The sequence below is a fragment of the Medicago sativa genome, chromosome 7, assembly GCF_051527215.1.
Source record: "Medicago sativa cultivar Bolivia chromosome 7, Bolivia_mono, whole genome shotgun sequence".
Taxonomy (NCBI): Eukaryota; Viridiplantae; Streptophyta; class Magnoliopsida; order Fabales; family Fabaceae; genus Medicago; species Medicago sativa.
In genome coordinates, this window is record NC_140755.1 from 34,083,811 (window position 1) to 34,098,798 (window position 14,988).

At 35.9% G+C, this 14,988-nt stretch overlaps 1 protein-coding gene and 1 long non-coding RNA gene across 2 annotated transcripts in view; one reads left to right on the forward strand and one right to left on the reverse strand.

Annotated features, from left to right (window-relative positions):
- LOC146905823 (FBD-associated F-box protein At5g56370-like) overlaps positions 1 to 5,795 on the forward strand; it is a 35,984-nt gene extending 30,189 nt beyond the window's left edge. The window contains exons 2-3 of the mRNA XM_085727256.1: positions 5,087 to 5,227; positions 5,318 to 5,795. Of these exons, the coding sequence (XP_085583382.1) occupies positions 5,087 to 5,227; positions 5,318 to 5,599 (423 nt within the window). The 3' untranslated portion in view covers positions 5,600 to 5,795. The remainder of the gene's footprint in view (positions 1 to 5,086; positions 5,228 to 5,317) is intronic.
- A 1,135-nt stretch (positions 5,796 to 6,930) lies between these two features.
- On the reverse strand, positions 6,931 to 8,520 carry LOC146905824 (uncharacterized). The gene is made up of 3 exons (XR_015018719.1): positions 8,484 to 8,520; positions 7,513 to 7,591; positions 6,931 to 7,261 (listed from the first exon to the last, which is right to left on the reverse strand). It is a non-coding gene; the product is annotated as an uncharacterized LOC146905824 (long non-coding RNA).
- Between the last annotated feature and the right edge of the window lie 6,468 nt (positions 8,521 to 14,988).

Consider the following 14,988-nt stretch of genomic DNA (forward strand, 5'->3'; position numbering starts at 1 on the left):
TCCTGCACGGACAAGTGACGTAAGATGCACATGCTCCAGCTCCATGTGTCATGTACGGATGAGGTGCACAGAGAAGGAGTAGCCAATTCTGCTAATGGGCCTGGACATCCATATAGAGGCCCATTAGGTCAAGAAAGTGATGACTATAAAAGATGACACTTAGAAAGCAAGAGGGATTCATTCATTCTAGCCTACACATTATATTTTCACCTTAGTCATTTTAGAGTATTCTTGGAGCTCCTCATAGGCAGCTCCACTGAATATATCATATATTGTAATTCATGTTTACATACGTGAACATTGGCGCCCACCGTGGGGCTACGGTAAAACTTTCCAACGACCTAGCTCCATTTTCAAAAAACCTACCCCCATTGTAGGATGAAGACCAAACATAAATTCATCCAGATCCGAGCTGGAAGACAATGCCAACCCACAACTTGCTCACCTGCTTGAGGCACATTGTGAGCTTCAAGAGAAAAACGTTGAACAACAAAAACCAAATGATGAACATCAACGTCAACAAGCTGATCTTGAGCTCAGAAGGTCGGGCTGAAACAACAACTGGAGGATCGAGAGCGTGAGCTCAGACATTAAATGAAGAGCTATGAAGGAGTTTAGGGAGCAGATCGAGGTCTTAAGAAACTATGTCACCGTTGCTGAAACTACCTGACTAATGCCTAAGGTTTTCCAACCATTATCAGAATAAATTGAAGAGGTGGTTATCCCTCATCACTTTCGGTTGCTCACCATTGATTCATACGATGGGATTAGTGATCCGCACGGTCATGTCTCAATCTTCCAAACTCATATGTTCATAAGCGGAGCAGATTATGCATTGAGCTGCAAAACAATTGTTGAAGAGCTATCTAGCTCAAGGTGATGAAGCCTAATGAATATAATTTTGTCATGGATTTTGAGAAAGGTCTGGGCACTCGAACTTTCCATGAAGCTTTATCTCTGTGCAAAGCTAACTTCATGAATGAGATTCGAACTAGGGAGGAGAAGCATTTCAAATCCAAGGAGATTGCCCGAGATAAAGGATTTAAGGAGATATGAAGCAAAGAACGAACAAATGAAGATCGCCGAGAAGGGGTGGTGAAAAGGCTATGAGGAGAAGGGTTGCTGAGAAATGTCCGACCAGACAAAATCCACAAGAAGAAAACTTCACTCCTTTGAAAACGACCAAGTCTTATGTTTATTTTTATAATGCCAATAGTCCTCTTACCTTTGTAATTTTCTTCTACTTTTCTAATATTGAATCAAAGCCATTTTCTGCAGGATATATTCAAATTTACGTTATAGGGATTGATCCGTTAGAGACTTTCCTTGACGTCCTAATAAGGGTAGCCGAGCAGAGCTGCGCCTTCAAGACCTGAGCGAGTATCGGTATAGACCCGACCCTTGGGAAAATTTACGTTATAGGGATTGATCCGTTAGAGACTTCCCTTGACGACCTAATAAGGGTAGCCGAGCAGAGCTACGCCTTCAAGACCTGAGCGAGTATCGGTATAGACCCGACCCTTGGGAAAATTTACGTTATAGGGATTGATCCGTTAGAGACTTTCCTTGACGTCCTAATAAGGGTAGCCGAGCAGAGCTACGCCTTCAAGACCTGAGCGAGTATCGGTATAGACCCGATCCCTGGGCAAATTTACGTTATAGGGATTGATCCGTTAGAGACTTTCCTTGACGTCCTAATAAGGGTAGCCGTGCAGAGCTACGCCTTCAAGACCTAGGCGAGTATCGGTATAGACCCGACCCTTGGGGAAATTTACGTTATAGGGATTGATCCGTTAGAGACTTTCCTTGACGTCCTAATAAAGGTAGCCGAGTAGAGCTACGCCTTCAAGACCTGAGCGAGTATCAATATAGACCCGATCCTTAGAAAAATATGTTATAGGGATTGATCTGTTAGAGACTTTCCTTAACGTCTTAATAAGATGCAGCCGAGCTGTGATAAAAAATGCAAAAGTCGAGTTGTGCGAAAAGGTTTGTGGAGGCTGAGCTAAACTAAAAAAATAGAAAAGAAAGAAGAAAAGGGGGGTATACAAAAATATGATGACAAGCTCACGGAGGCTGAGCTGGCCACTTCAAATGACACACACCATGAAGGTCGAGCTAGTCGTGACGCAGTGCGGCATAGATGAATGTTGGTCTAATTAAATAGGCCTATATATAAATTGTGAAGAAGGAAAGTTTGTGGAGCATCTAATCAAACACTTGAATGAATCTCAACAATAGCAAAATACTAAAGAGGATATGCGGTAGAGAAAAGAATCAAGATTTACACACTCACTGTGGGATTCAAAGACTAAGCTATATAGAGATCGACCTTAACACACTCACTCGCAAAATGCCAAGGTGAAGGAATGACCGAGCTACATAGAGGTCAAAGACCGAGAAGTATACATTGAGCTGAGGGGGAGAGGAGAGAGGTTGTTTTTAGCAGATCTGGGTTAGGTTAGTTTGGGCGGAGGAGCTAAGGAGAGAATATTTATGAACATGGGACTAAGCAGCTGAACAAATGGCTAGGTGGAGCAGAGGAGAAAGATGCCTAGTAAATGTACACCTCAATGTGCATCTTCGAGTGTATTCGTAAGGCTAAGTAGATATATTACGTAAATATGCGAGTCCGAGGAGCCGAGAAAAGAGGAAATGTTAGCCAAGCAGATCTGCGCATAATAGAGAATAAATGAAGGCCAAAAAGTGTTGTTTGGTGAAGCTAGAGTTTTGTCGGCGAGCAAGAAGAGAGAAGGTAGGAGCCAAGGGATTGAGCAGCTGAACAGGGAGAGATGCCAAGTAGATGAGAGGTGTCAAGCAACATTTCAAACAGAAAGAGACAAACTATTGTGCTATGTGTTTGTACAATATTGATAGAAGTGGGTGATGAAGAGCAAATCAATTGAAAAATAAGTTATAAAGAAGAGGTAGAGGAAGTACCCAAACATAACACACTTACCTGAGTTTCAAACAAGGATGTCAAGTGTCTACGAGAGAGTGTGGTGCCGAGTAGAAGAGAAGTGTCGAGCTGTTGAGCTATCAGGCAGATATGTGTCCGAGCATATCTAAAGGCCAAGCAACAATGTAAATGAAGCAAAGTGAAACAGTGCTAAAAGAGTGATTAAGCAAAAATAGTGGCCGAGCAGACCTTGTGTGAGGTCGAGGAGCTGCAGAGATGAGGGTGGATGAGAGTACGACATGAAGAAGGGGTGAGGCCAAAGGGTCAAGGATATAGAGGTGAGAGGGAACCGTTATAGACTATGTAAAAATCTAAGGAGTCAAGGAGAGAGAGTGTGGAAGCAACAAGGGACCGAATAGTTGATGGTGCCAAGCAGGGGAGTAATGTCGTGCTATCGAGCAGAGGAAATGCAAAGCTGCTGAGCTGTCGAGCAGATGAAGAGTGTCTAGCAGATGGCGCTAGAAGAAGAGTGACGAACAGCATTTCAAACTATTCATAAGGGTCCTTGATGTCTTAAGAGGAAAGTTACACGCTATTTAAATCTAAGGAGTCAAGGAGAGAGTGGGTGGAAGCATCAAGGGATCGAGAAGTTGAATAAAGAGAGGTGTCGAGAAGATGAGAGTTGCCAAGTTGTCGAGCAGATGAGAACTGAGTAGGTACTGAGGTGTTGAACTGAGGGGAAGCGCAGAGCTGCTGAAATGTTGAGCACATGAAGAGTGTCGAGCTGTCAAGCAGATGAGAAGTGCATAGCTGCCGAGGTGCTAAACATAGAGGAAGTGCAGAGTTGCCGAGCTGAACATGAAGATAAAATATCAAACTCAATATAGTAGAGATGCAGTTTCATATTCGTTGTGAACTTTATTTATCACATGATTTATTTGGGATGCGTTTAAGTGTGTATGAGCAAAGCAGGTGTACTCAACTTACATAAGCAAAGTTCATGTTTTGGCCGTTAAAAATTTATCAAGGTTTTATGCTATGCTATCATGGAGAAGGAGAAAAGAGTGGTGGATCTAGCCATGGTGACAATAAAGGCCAAGCTGGCAATGAAGATAGAATTGTTATTTAAGAACCCTACTTTATATGGACTGAATAGGTCGACCTTGTGAAGAACAAATGTCAGCTCTTTGACAGGCTTGACACTTGGTGGACTGTGGACTGATACATGTCGACCCTATGAAGAACAAACGTCTACTCCTTGACAGGCTTGACGCTTGGTGGACTGTGGACTGAAGCAGGTCGACTTTATGAAGAACAAATGTCTATGCCTTGATAGGCTTGACGCTTGGTGGACTATGGACTGATGCAGGTTTACTTTATGAAGAACAAACGTCTACGCCTAAACAGGCTTGACGCTTGGTGGGCTGTGGACTGGTATAGAGGACCATACAACATGAACTTTACTATACATTGACTATTTAACATATCCAGCTCAACTTGAGTGTTCAGGTCACGAAAGCTCCACCCTTCAACATGCTCAGCTCAGCTTGTCCCTTCAGCAAGCTCAACTCAGCTCGTCCCTTCAGCATGCTCAGCTTAGCTCGCCTCTTCAGCATGACCAGCTCAGCTCATCCCTTCAGCATGCTCAGCTCAGCTCGTCCCTTCAGCTTGACCAGCTCTTCAGCATGCTCAGCTCGACCCTTCAGCATGCCCAGCTCAGCTCGACCCTTCAGCATGCCTAGCTCAACTCTACTCTTCAGGTCAACTAGAGCTCCACTTCTTCCTCACGTTACTGTGAAAGTTGTGGTCCTCATAAGAAGTGTTTCATGGTGTGCCACGCGTCCTGCACGGACAAGTGACGTAAGATGCACATGCTCCAGCTCCATGTGTCATGTACGGATGAGGTGCACAGAGAAGGAGTAACCAATTCTGCTAATGGGCCTGGACATCCATATAGAGGCCCATTAGGTCAAGAAAGTGATGACTATAAAAGATGACACTTAGAAAGCAAGAGGGATTCATTCATTCTAGCCTACACATTATATTTTCACCTTAGTCATTTTAGAGTATTCTTGGAGCTCCTCATAGGCAGCTCCACTGAATATATCATCTATTGTAATTCATGTTTACATACGTGAACAAACATGATTTGAATGATTTATAGTGTTATCTTTGTAATTCATGCAGGGTAATGAGCTAAAAGTTCACACTCTTCATAACTTAACCCACATGGAGCTTGTATTTGCGTCAAATTGGCATACGAAATGGAAGTGGCTGGTAGAAGTGCTCGAAAATTGTCCTAAGCTTCAAAATCTTACTCTTGATCAGGTTGTACTTATGCCATCATATTTTTTAAATTGTAGTTTTAACTATATTTTAGGTATTTCTTTTCTGATTTTTGTCTGTGGATTTTGATAGCTTTATGGATATGGAAAGGACGAGGATGATTGGAAGAAATCAGAAATTGTTCCGGAATGCATTTCCTCTCAACTTAGAGCATGCTCACTTACATCTTATAGAGGCATGAAGTGCAAGCTTCAATTTGCAAAGTATATTATGAAGAATGCAAAAGTAATGTGCATCATGGCAATTAGTACTTCGGTGGTAGATATAAATATAAAGCACCAAATGCTACTGAAATTATCTTCTTGTCCAAGGGGCTCTCCGACGTGCAAATTTTCATTTTATTGCGAAGGTTAGGGCATGTCTACATTAGTTACATTAGATTCTAAATACATGCAATAGTAGCATGAGATGGTTTGAAATTCAAGAACTCTGTTTTATTAGGTCCTTTATGTCATATATTTTCAAATATATATTTTGATTATTGCTCCTCAAAACCCTTGTGAACTTTCCTTTCTTACTGATAATTGTTTAAGGTTTGAAATTCACTATATTGATGCTTATCAAATCATTGTCTTGCGTTTATTCAAAAATATTGATATGATACATAACCACAACTGACAAAGGGTTTAAATTTGAATTGGTGTTTCTTGAGTGTATTAAGGGGGATGGGTAGTCAAAATTTAAGGGCTTTTAATCTAGCTTTATTACAAAATTTGGTTTGGAGATTGAAGACTGAGAAGAATGGAGGTTCCAAGGTGAAAAATTCGAATATGGTGAGTTCCAAGGTGAAATTCGAGAGGGAGGTTGAGGGGTATCAGCATGGTGGGGTAATTTGGGAAAGTTGGACAAAGAATGTTGGGGGTTCAAACAAAATTGGGAGTGGTAGATGAGATACACTTTTTGGGAGGAAAAATGGGTAGGTAGAGGAGCATGAAGAAATAGGTTTAGTATGTTGTTCTCTTTATCTTTTGATATAAAGGCGAGAGTGTCGAACTTTAGAAGGTGGTAGACTGGAGGTGGGAGTTGAGAGAGTCGGTATCTCAGTTACTGGTGGAGATTGAAAGGTGAGATTTAGAGACGGTGTTAGAGATAAAGTGGTTTGGAAGGACGATTTGTCAGGTTTTTATACTATTAGGTTGGCATATAGGAGTTTGATGAGGGAGGCAAATGAGCGTTTAGAGCAATTTAACACTTCAGTGTGGCATAATATCATGCCACTGAAAGTGGTTATGTTTGTTTGGCAATTAATTCAACATCGGATTCCAACCAAAGATAACCTTCTTGTGTATGGGATATTATTGGGAGTGACATTCATGAGTGTATATGAGGGTGTGGTGCAAACACTACTACAAAAATGATTTTTTACATCAGTTGGAAATGACTTTTTACATCAGTTTGTAACCGATGTAAAGTGATATGATGTGGTAAGTCCACATCCTTTCACATCAGGTTGCGACTGATGTGAAATCTTGAATTTTTACATCAGGTCCGCTTGCACTGTTGTAATAGACTCACTTTGAAATTTAACCCAACAGTTTTCACATCAGTTTTCTAAATCACTGAAGTGAAATAATTTTTTTTCTAAATATTTTTTTTAAATGGCTTATCAAATAAGTTTGACCCTGCTTTTTTTTATAGTAATAAAATAAAAACAAATTATGGATAATTTTAATGCAAAAAAAAAGTTATATTATCTAATTGGATATTACATAATCAATCCTCAATATTCCAATCTATAAAAGAGGCATAAGTATACAATATAGCTAGATATAATCCAATAAAACAACTTTAGGCAGAAATTTCAAACAAAAAAAAAATCCACAGCAGAATCATTATTGGATTTCCCCAACTATGTCCAGTTTTAGCTTTGGAAACCCCAATACCTAAAGGAAGCATATAAATCATCACCCCATGATCTGTTCCTCTTTGTATACTGAGTACACCATTCGTTAAGGCACGTTCATAATAATCTGCGTATGAGACTTCTTTTGTCCATCTAAACAGGTGCCGCGAAACCTGAAATCATTATCTTGCAACATAAATACTTCAACAGAATAAACTAAGAATCATCTCTGAATACCAAGTAATGTATCACACTGACATAGGAACACATATTCAACAATAAATCATAAACATAATACCAATAAACTACCTTTTTTTTCAAGTCCAATGAACTACCATATGATAATAAATGTAGCAGATGCGCATTTTTAACTTCCCTAAGATTAGATGAAGAACTAAAAGAATGACGAGTGATTTGATTGTACCTTCAACATATTGTAAGTTGTGCAAGATTCTTCATTCTCTGTTGAATTAAAGATGTCAGCTATTCTCTTTGGATCCTTCCTACAGAAAAAGTAAAGTAAAGAACTGTTTCACAAAATAAAATCCCATGCAAGTGGCAAGCTTTGAATATCACTTAGAAAATAAAATCCCATCAAACTAATCGTCCCACTGTATCATATGGCAAAGACATCAAACTAATCACTTAGTTATTCTATGACGAAACATACTTTACCAAATAACAATAACATCAACATGAAATTAAAACAAAGCAAATAATATGGTTTTGAAAAGGGTCATCTAACAAAAATATAAAATGACTAGAAAATGCATGAAATCTCATAAGGTCAAGCTAAAATTCAAGATCGAACATGAGAAATCAGATGTGACAGTGAGCAGCTACTATACATGAAACCAAAAATTTATTTGATTATATGACACTTTCCATCTATTATACATCTCATTCTGGTCAATTACTCCATAATGAATAATTGTCACATCATGAATCTGTCAGACCAATGAGCAGCTACAAACCAGTGAAATCTGAAGTTATTAGGACAGGAGAATAGAACCTGGGAAAAGCATGTCTGATCTACGCTAGTGGGAATAAGTAATACAAAGTATTTTTTTCAACAAACTTGTACCAAATATAGGAATGTTGCATTCCCGAGCTCGAATTTCCAGGAATAAATTCATATAACTTTGAAACAAACACCCACTAAAAGAATACCACGATGGGGGAGGAAGCATGTAAATCCCCAAATACTTAATGGCATAAATTATACTTGACAGCTAGATACAACGTTTCTGATAAATTTGGATACATGATTCAGAGGTTCAAGCAGGAACATAAAAGTACCTGAATACTTGATTCATCATCAGTAACACTTATCTACAACGTTTTTGAAATACTTAGATACATAATTTAGAGGTTCAAGCAGGAACTTCAAAGTACCTGGATACTCGATTCATCATCAGTAACACGTGAAATTATCTCTGTGCAGGCTCTTTGATTCTCTCGGTAATCTTCTCAAAATACTGTAGTACAAATTTGAAAGTTTGTTTTAACAATCCAACCCTAAGCGTGAGTGTCTCCGTAACAGCCATGAAGTTTGCAAGGCATGAACAGATGCCTTTGACACATACGTTAAAACCCACACCTGGATGTGAAGCAATACAAATTCCAATGCTGCTTCTCTAACAGATATTGCAGTGTCACAGAACCTACCTTCAACGGGTTGTTGTACAAATTTATCACCCAATACCTCTGGATCAGCCTCTACAATAATACTAACCTGTTCATCATATTAATATATTAAATGAAAGACAAAAGATAAAACCAGGGCAAAGAAACTATATTAAATCCCCTTTTCACTTGAAAACAGAAAACTAAGATAATAAACTTACTGCTCGTAAAGCTTTAGCCCTAATAACTGGAGAGTTCTCCTTCAAACTTACCTGTACAACATATGAAAGATTACGACACAATTTGGATTATTTTAAAAAGCAAGGGTAAGGGAAAATATCAACTGACCAAAAGCGTGTGAAAAATCTTATCAAACCCTCGACAAAATGAACTGTTTTTGCCTAAAGCTAGAGTTATCTTCTTGATTGAATCTCGCGTCAGCATAGAAGAAACAGAACCAGTTATCTTCTCACATGATAACAATGATGAGATGGACCCTCAACTTCAACTGGGATCTCAAAGGATCCTTTTATTCATACCTAAAAGTCCTTTTGATTATAAAAGTATGCATGTAGTGATCCTTTTATTATCTAAAAGTATGCTTGTAGTGATAGCTTTCGGTTCGTCAAAGCCACAAAAATAACCTGCATCAAACAATAATGGTTAATTGATTTACTACTCATTAATCAATGAATGAGTTTAGATGGTTAGATAATAATTACAAAGACAACAATGCTCAAAATGGGGCTGTCACCATGAATTTCGATAATTAGTGATTAGATAATAATACTTGACATTATTTTTTTCTTAATTTCAAGCACAAATGAATATTTCTTGTCATTAGATATAGTCACGAGTTAATGAATAATAGGACAATGAAGAAAACCAAGACCAAATATCTCATCATTCTTACAATACATGGCTGTAAAAATCAACATCACACAAAATCATGATGTTCAAAGTGGCTAATAAAACACATGCATTTTAATGTAAACATATGATTCAATGGTTTGTATGGGCTACCTCATTTCTCCCGATATTCCTACATTTCTTTTTTACGCCCCATAATATCTACTCACCCAACCACACAATATGCATTCACCCAACCAAACAAACAAAATGGGACCAAAGGACCAAATATTAGAACACTGAAACAGCCACGTACACCTACAAAAATAACACCCACACAGCCATGTGACATGAACAGAACTTGCATCCATAATATATCAATTCAATCAGAATCTAAAATATATCGATGAGAATTTAATTAACGATACTTCAGATTGAAGACAGATTTCGACAAATTTAATTACATACAAACAATTATATTCTAATTTTCATAAGCTATTTTGGAGAACTTATGAAAATAAGTAGAAAATAGCTTGCGAACAATGTCATAAGCTGTTTTAAAAAATTCTTCTAAACAGTCTCGCAAAACTCACATCAACACATAAACTCAAATAAACCAATCCAAACAGACGGTATGTAATAACAATCCTTCACCTCAAAGGCATATTTCGACCAATTTAATTACAAACAATCAATTCTATACTATTTTCTCAAATAATCATTCTTGTCAGTGTTGTATCAGGTATCATACCTTTGGGTTGAAAGGGAGATAGAAAAGTAGCGCCATCGGAAGCTTATTAGGAGAAATGGAGCATGTACATGTTGTAAATTTTGAATATATTTCAAAAGTTTCAAATATTTTGTGTCCCATATTTTTAATTGAGAAATATAGAAAAATATTTTAATAGAAAACTATTATCATATTATATTTAATTATAAGGTTTGACTTGGTTTTGAGACATGTTTTTAATTCCAATTTTTTGTAACTGTCATTCATTTACATCTCTTGAATATGGGAATAATATTGTTTCTTTCTTAACTATTTTATTTGAGCACTTATTACTAAGTCAATGCATAACGTTTCTTTTAATAGCCATTTAGAAGGAATTATTCTTGCTTGACTTAACAAAGATATGGTGCACATAAAAGGCAATTCACGTATTGTATGAAGGATGGCTTTTATCACTTGGCTTTGAGCTTTATCAAAAACAAGAAACTTGTCCCTCACTTTCTATTGTCTTTTGGGTTACATCTTCCTGAAATTATTTTTCTTGTCAGTTCTGTTTCCTCGATTTTACATCGAGAAGGGTCTGTTAAATCCTGGGGGATTAGCGTATAATTACGCGGAAAATCCTTAAGGACAGTGCGATCAGCACGTCTCAGACTACGTCCATCGTTTGTTCATCTTGCAGTCCTCTTATCAAATTGATGTTTAAAGATGCTGATGAATTATGTAGATGGTCAATTCTACAACAATATCAAGACAGATAAGTTTAATTGATCTTTCTCTTTTGTTTATTCTCATCAATATAAATTGATTATTATATTTATATATTGTTTATTATTTATAGATATAATATTATGCCTAATTTTACAACAATCTTAAGGATTTTCTTTTTGGCATAGAATTATTGATATAAAGTATAAATTGTTATAAAATCTATTTTAGATTTGTTTATATTGTTGTCAATGAAAAGTTATTGGCAATGAGATGTTTGTTTACCGTGACCTCTAATATTCTCTCACATAAGTCTGATTATATTTACTCTCAACATCTAATTTCATTTTATTTGTAGAATTGAGAGCTGCCTATTAATTTGTAAATTTTCGGTGGTGGTGAAGCTATGATTTACGGGGAATTGAATGTCAAATAAGTTGCTAAAAATAATATTATGGATGTGTCACCCAGCAAGTTGATGTTTCATAAGAGAAAGAAGACAGTGAACTTCAAATCATCAATTTAGCGTGGCTGGTAAATGAACGAGAGTATAGTGTGATCGATTTCGGTGTAAGTTTTAAACTCGTATCTCCTTGAAATCATCTACAAGGGGTCAGGTACACATTCAAATCTTATGCCTCATAAATCTTTATTTCTGTGTTTTGAAATTGTGAGAGTGTATTGAATATGTTTGAAAAGGGAAGAAAGGAAAAAAAAAAATTGTATGACTTTTCAAAATTGTGCTCCGGCTTTCATTAGGCCAACTACATCTGTAATTGAGTTCAATTTTTATAATGACTAAATTTTGATCCCGTTGCATATGATATTCTTAATCATGTTAAAAATTGATGACTTGCTTGATTGGAAATAAAGTCTTATGTTGATTCAAGATGCATGTCTAAGATTGAAAATTTTGAAGCACCTTTTTCCTTTGAGACTAATCACTTGCATTTCTTAACTTTGATTTTCTAAAAGGTTTCATAGTGTTATATTGTATTATTTTTTGTTCTGATTGATCCATATAGATATATTGATTTATCCTTGCTGAAAATTGCTATGAAGTATTACATGTCGAATATATATTGGCTGTGTACTTGTCTATATTGTGTGCAAGTAATTTTCCTTTGAAAATATTTCATGTGATGTTTGCCATATAGAATGAATCCATTAAGCATGAGTAGGTGAGAAGTGATATAAATTCTATTCATAATGTGTACAGGTTTGATATGCTTGTTAACTGAATATTTTTGTGACCCTGTATTAAAAGATAAGACTTGAATTTTGTGGGTATAAATTAAATTGATGTCCACTTTAATTTTTTGTGAAATATATTTCATTGTGGGGGCATATTTTGTTCATATCGTAAGAATCTGTGTTGTGTATATTAGTACCATGGTTTGAGAATGCTATTGTCTATGCTTAGTGGTCAAGGTGTTTATAAAGTTGTCTCTTTTAATGTAATATGGTACTTGTTAATTCTCTATAAAATTGACTTTGATTGGGTATATGTCATATATGTTTATATTGAGAGCACTCCTTGACATGTGTATGTATGAGTTTAGTGTTTTGAAAATTTTACCTTATACAAGTGAATTGACATGAGATATTGTATTGAGAAAATTATGAAAAATACTGTATGGGTTATCCATTGTATTAGAATAATACAATGATGTTTAATGAAATTTGTTTACGAGAATATATATATATATATATATATATATATATATATATATATTATGAGATTTATTTTCCATTGTGGAACTGTTGTCACTTGAAAATTATTCAAGTAGACCTGTATGATAAATTTATATATAGAGTTATATTTTCTCAATGTGGGGGTTTGTCGCTTAGATTTTATCTAAGTAAACCTGATGAACTATATCAAGAAAGTCAGCTTGACAATATATGAAATATTGTTTAGAGTCGATGAACCATTGCATCAAAATAATGCAATGATGTTAATTGAAACTGAAATCCAATGAGAATAAATTAAAATGTAAACTTACTTTACTTATTGTGGGGATGTTGTCACTTGAAGTCATTCAAGCAGACCTGTATAATAAATCTACAAATAGATTTATATTTATCTACATTGATAGTGATGTCGCTTAATAATAATGTAAGCAGACATGTATATAAATAATTATAGAGATCAAGTTTATTGTTATAGATTTTGATAAATATATGAGACTGATTGACTTAGAGACGTCTTAGTCAATCTTATATGATGAAAGAAAATTGTCTTCATCATTTGTGTATAAAGTAGCTACTAAACAAAGCCCCTTGGGATGAAATAAATTGTGTACATCGAGGGGATTGGGACTTAAGCCACTCGAAATTAATAAGTGATGGGAACCCAACCTTTGTGATTGGAGATCCCATGAATAAGGTTCATATGGGTAAGAACAAGTCACTTATTAGTTCTGCTAGCACCAAAAATTAGTTAATTAATTTTTGCTCTCGTCCCTTTCCTATGGTGTGTGTGAGATGTGCTAGACACTGCATTACTGAGAGGATAAGCCTATAAAGCTTTTAATGAATTTCATATCCCTTATGGGTGGTGTATGATTTGCAGCATACACTTGATGAAATCACCTATGTGAGTGTCAAGTGGGGCCGCTTGTATGAGATCTTGGCGAAATCTCTGGAGCACTCATGAAATAATCCAGGCACGCGCACGGCCTATTCGCGCACCACAGCGCCAACGACAAGAATTGTGGGGGTGTGATGCGAATGGTATACCGCTAACATACATCAAGTGATTTTGGTTCATATAGCTTGCTACACCAACTTCGCTGTGTGTTAAGTATTATCATTCTAGGGCTGGTTCATATAGCTTGCTACACCAGTTTGATGCATCACATCTAGGATGTTAACCCAAGAAGTCCTTTTTCTAACTTATTTTAAACTTTTGAAATATGTGGGGGATTGTTGTAAATTTTGAATATATTTCAAAAGTTTCAAATATTTTGTGTCCCATATTTTTAATTGAGAAATATAGAAAAATATTTTAATAGAAAACTATTATCATATTATATTTAATTATAAGGTTTGACTTGGTTTTGAGACATGTTTTTAATTCCAATTTTTTGTAACTGTCATTCATTTACATCTCTTGAATATGGGAATAATATTGTTTCTTTCTTAACTATTTTATTTGAGCACTTATTACTAAGTCAATGCATAACGTTTCTTTTAATAGCCATTTAGAAGGAATTATTCTTGCTTGACTTAACAAAGATATGGTGCACATAAAAGGCAATTCACGTATTGTATGAAGGATGGCTTTTATCACTTGGCTTTGAGCTTTATCAAAAACAAGAAACTTGTCCCTCACTTTCTATTGTCTTTTGGGTTACATCTTCCTGAAATTATTTTTCTTGTCAGTTCTGTTTCCTCGATTTTACATCGAGAAGGGTCTGTTAAATCCTGGGGGATTAGCGTATAATTACGCGGAAAATCCTTAAGGACAGTGCGATCAGCACGTCTCAGACTACGTCCATCGTTTGTTCATCTTGCAGTCCTCTTATCAAATTGATGTTTAAAGATGCTGATGAATTATGTAGATGGTCAATTCTACAACAATATCAAGACAGATAAGTTTAATTGATCTTTCTCTTTTGTTTATTCTGATCAATATAAATTGATTATTATATTTATATATTGTTTATTATTTATAGATATAATATTATGCCTAATTTTACAACAGTACATAGTACTTTATCTATATCTATATGCAGATAAATCAATAGCTAAAAATTTATGATCATAATCACTTGCTTTTCTGCCATAATAAGTTAGTAGAATAACATAGGCAATTTACTTGATACACATTAATTCCTAAGTTTATGCATGTGTACAAGTTACTCCTTTAATCTTTTAACTTAGTCAACGAAACATTCCAGAAAGACTAACATGTAATCATGTGAATTACCATAAATTTTAGAATAAATTCGCTGCAACATCAATTCAATTCTAAATATAAAG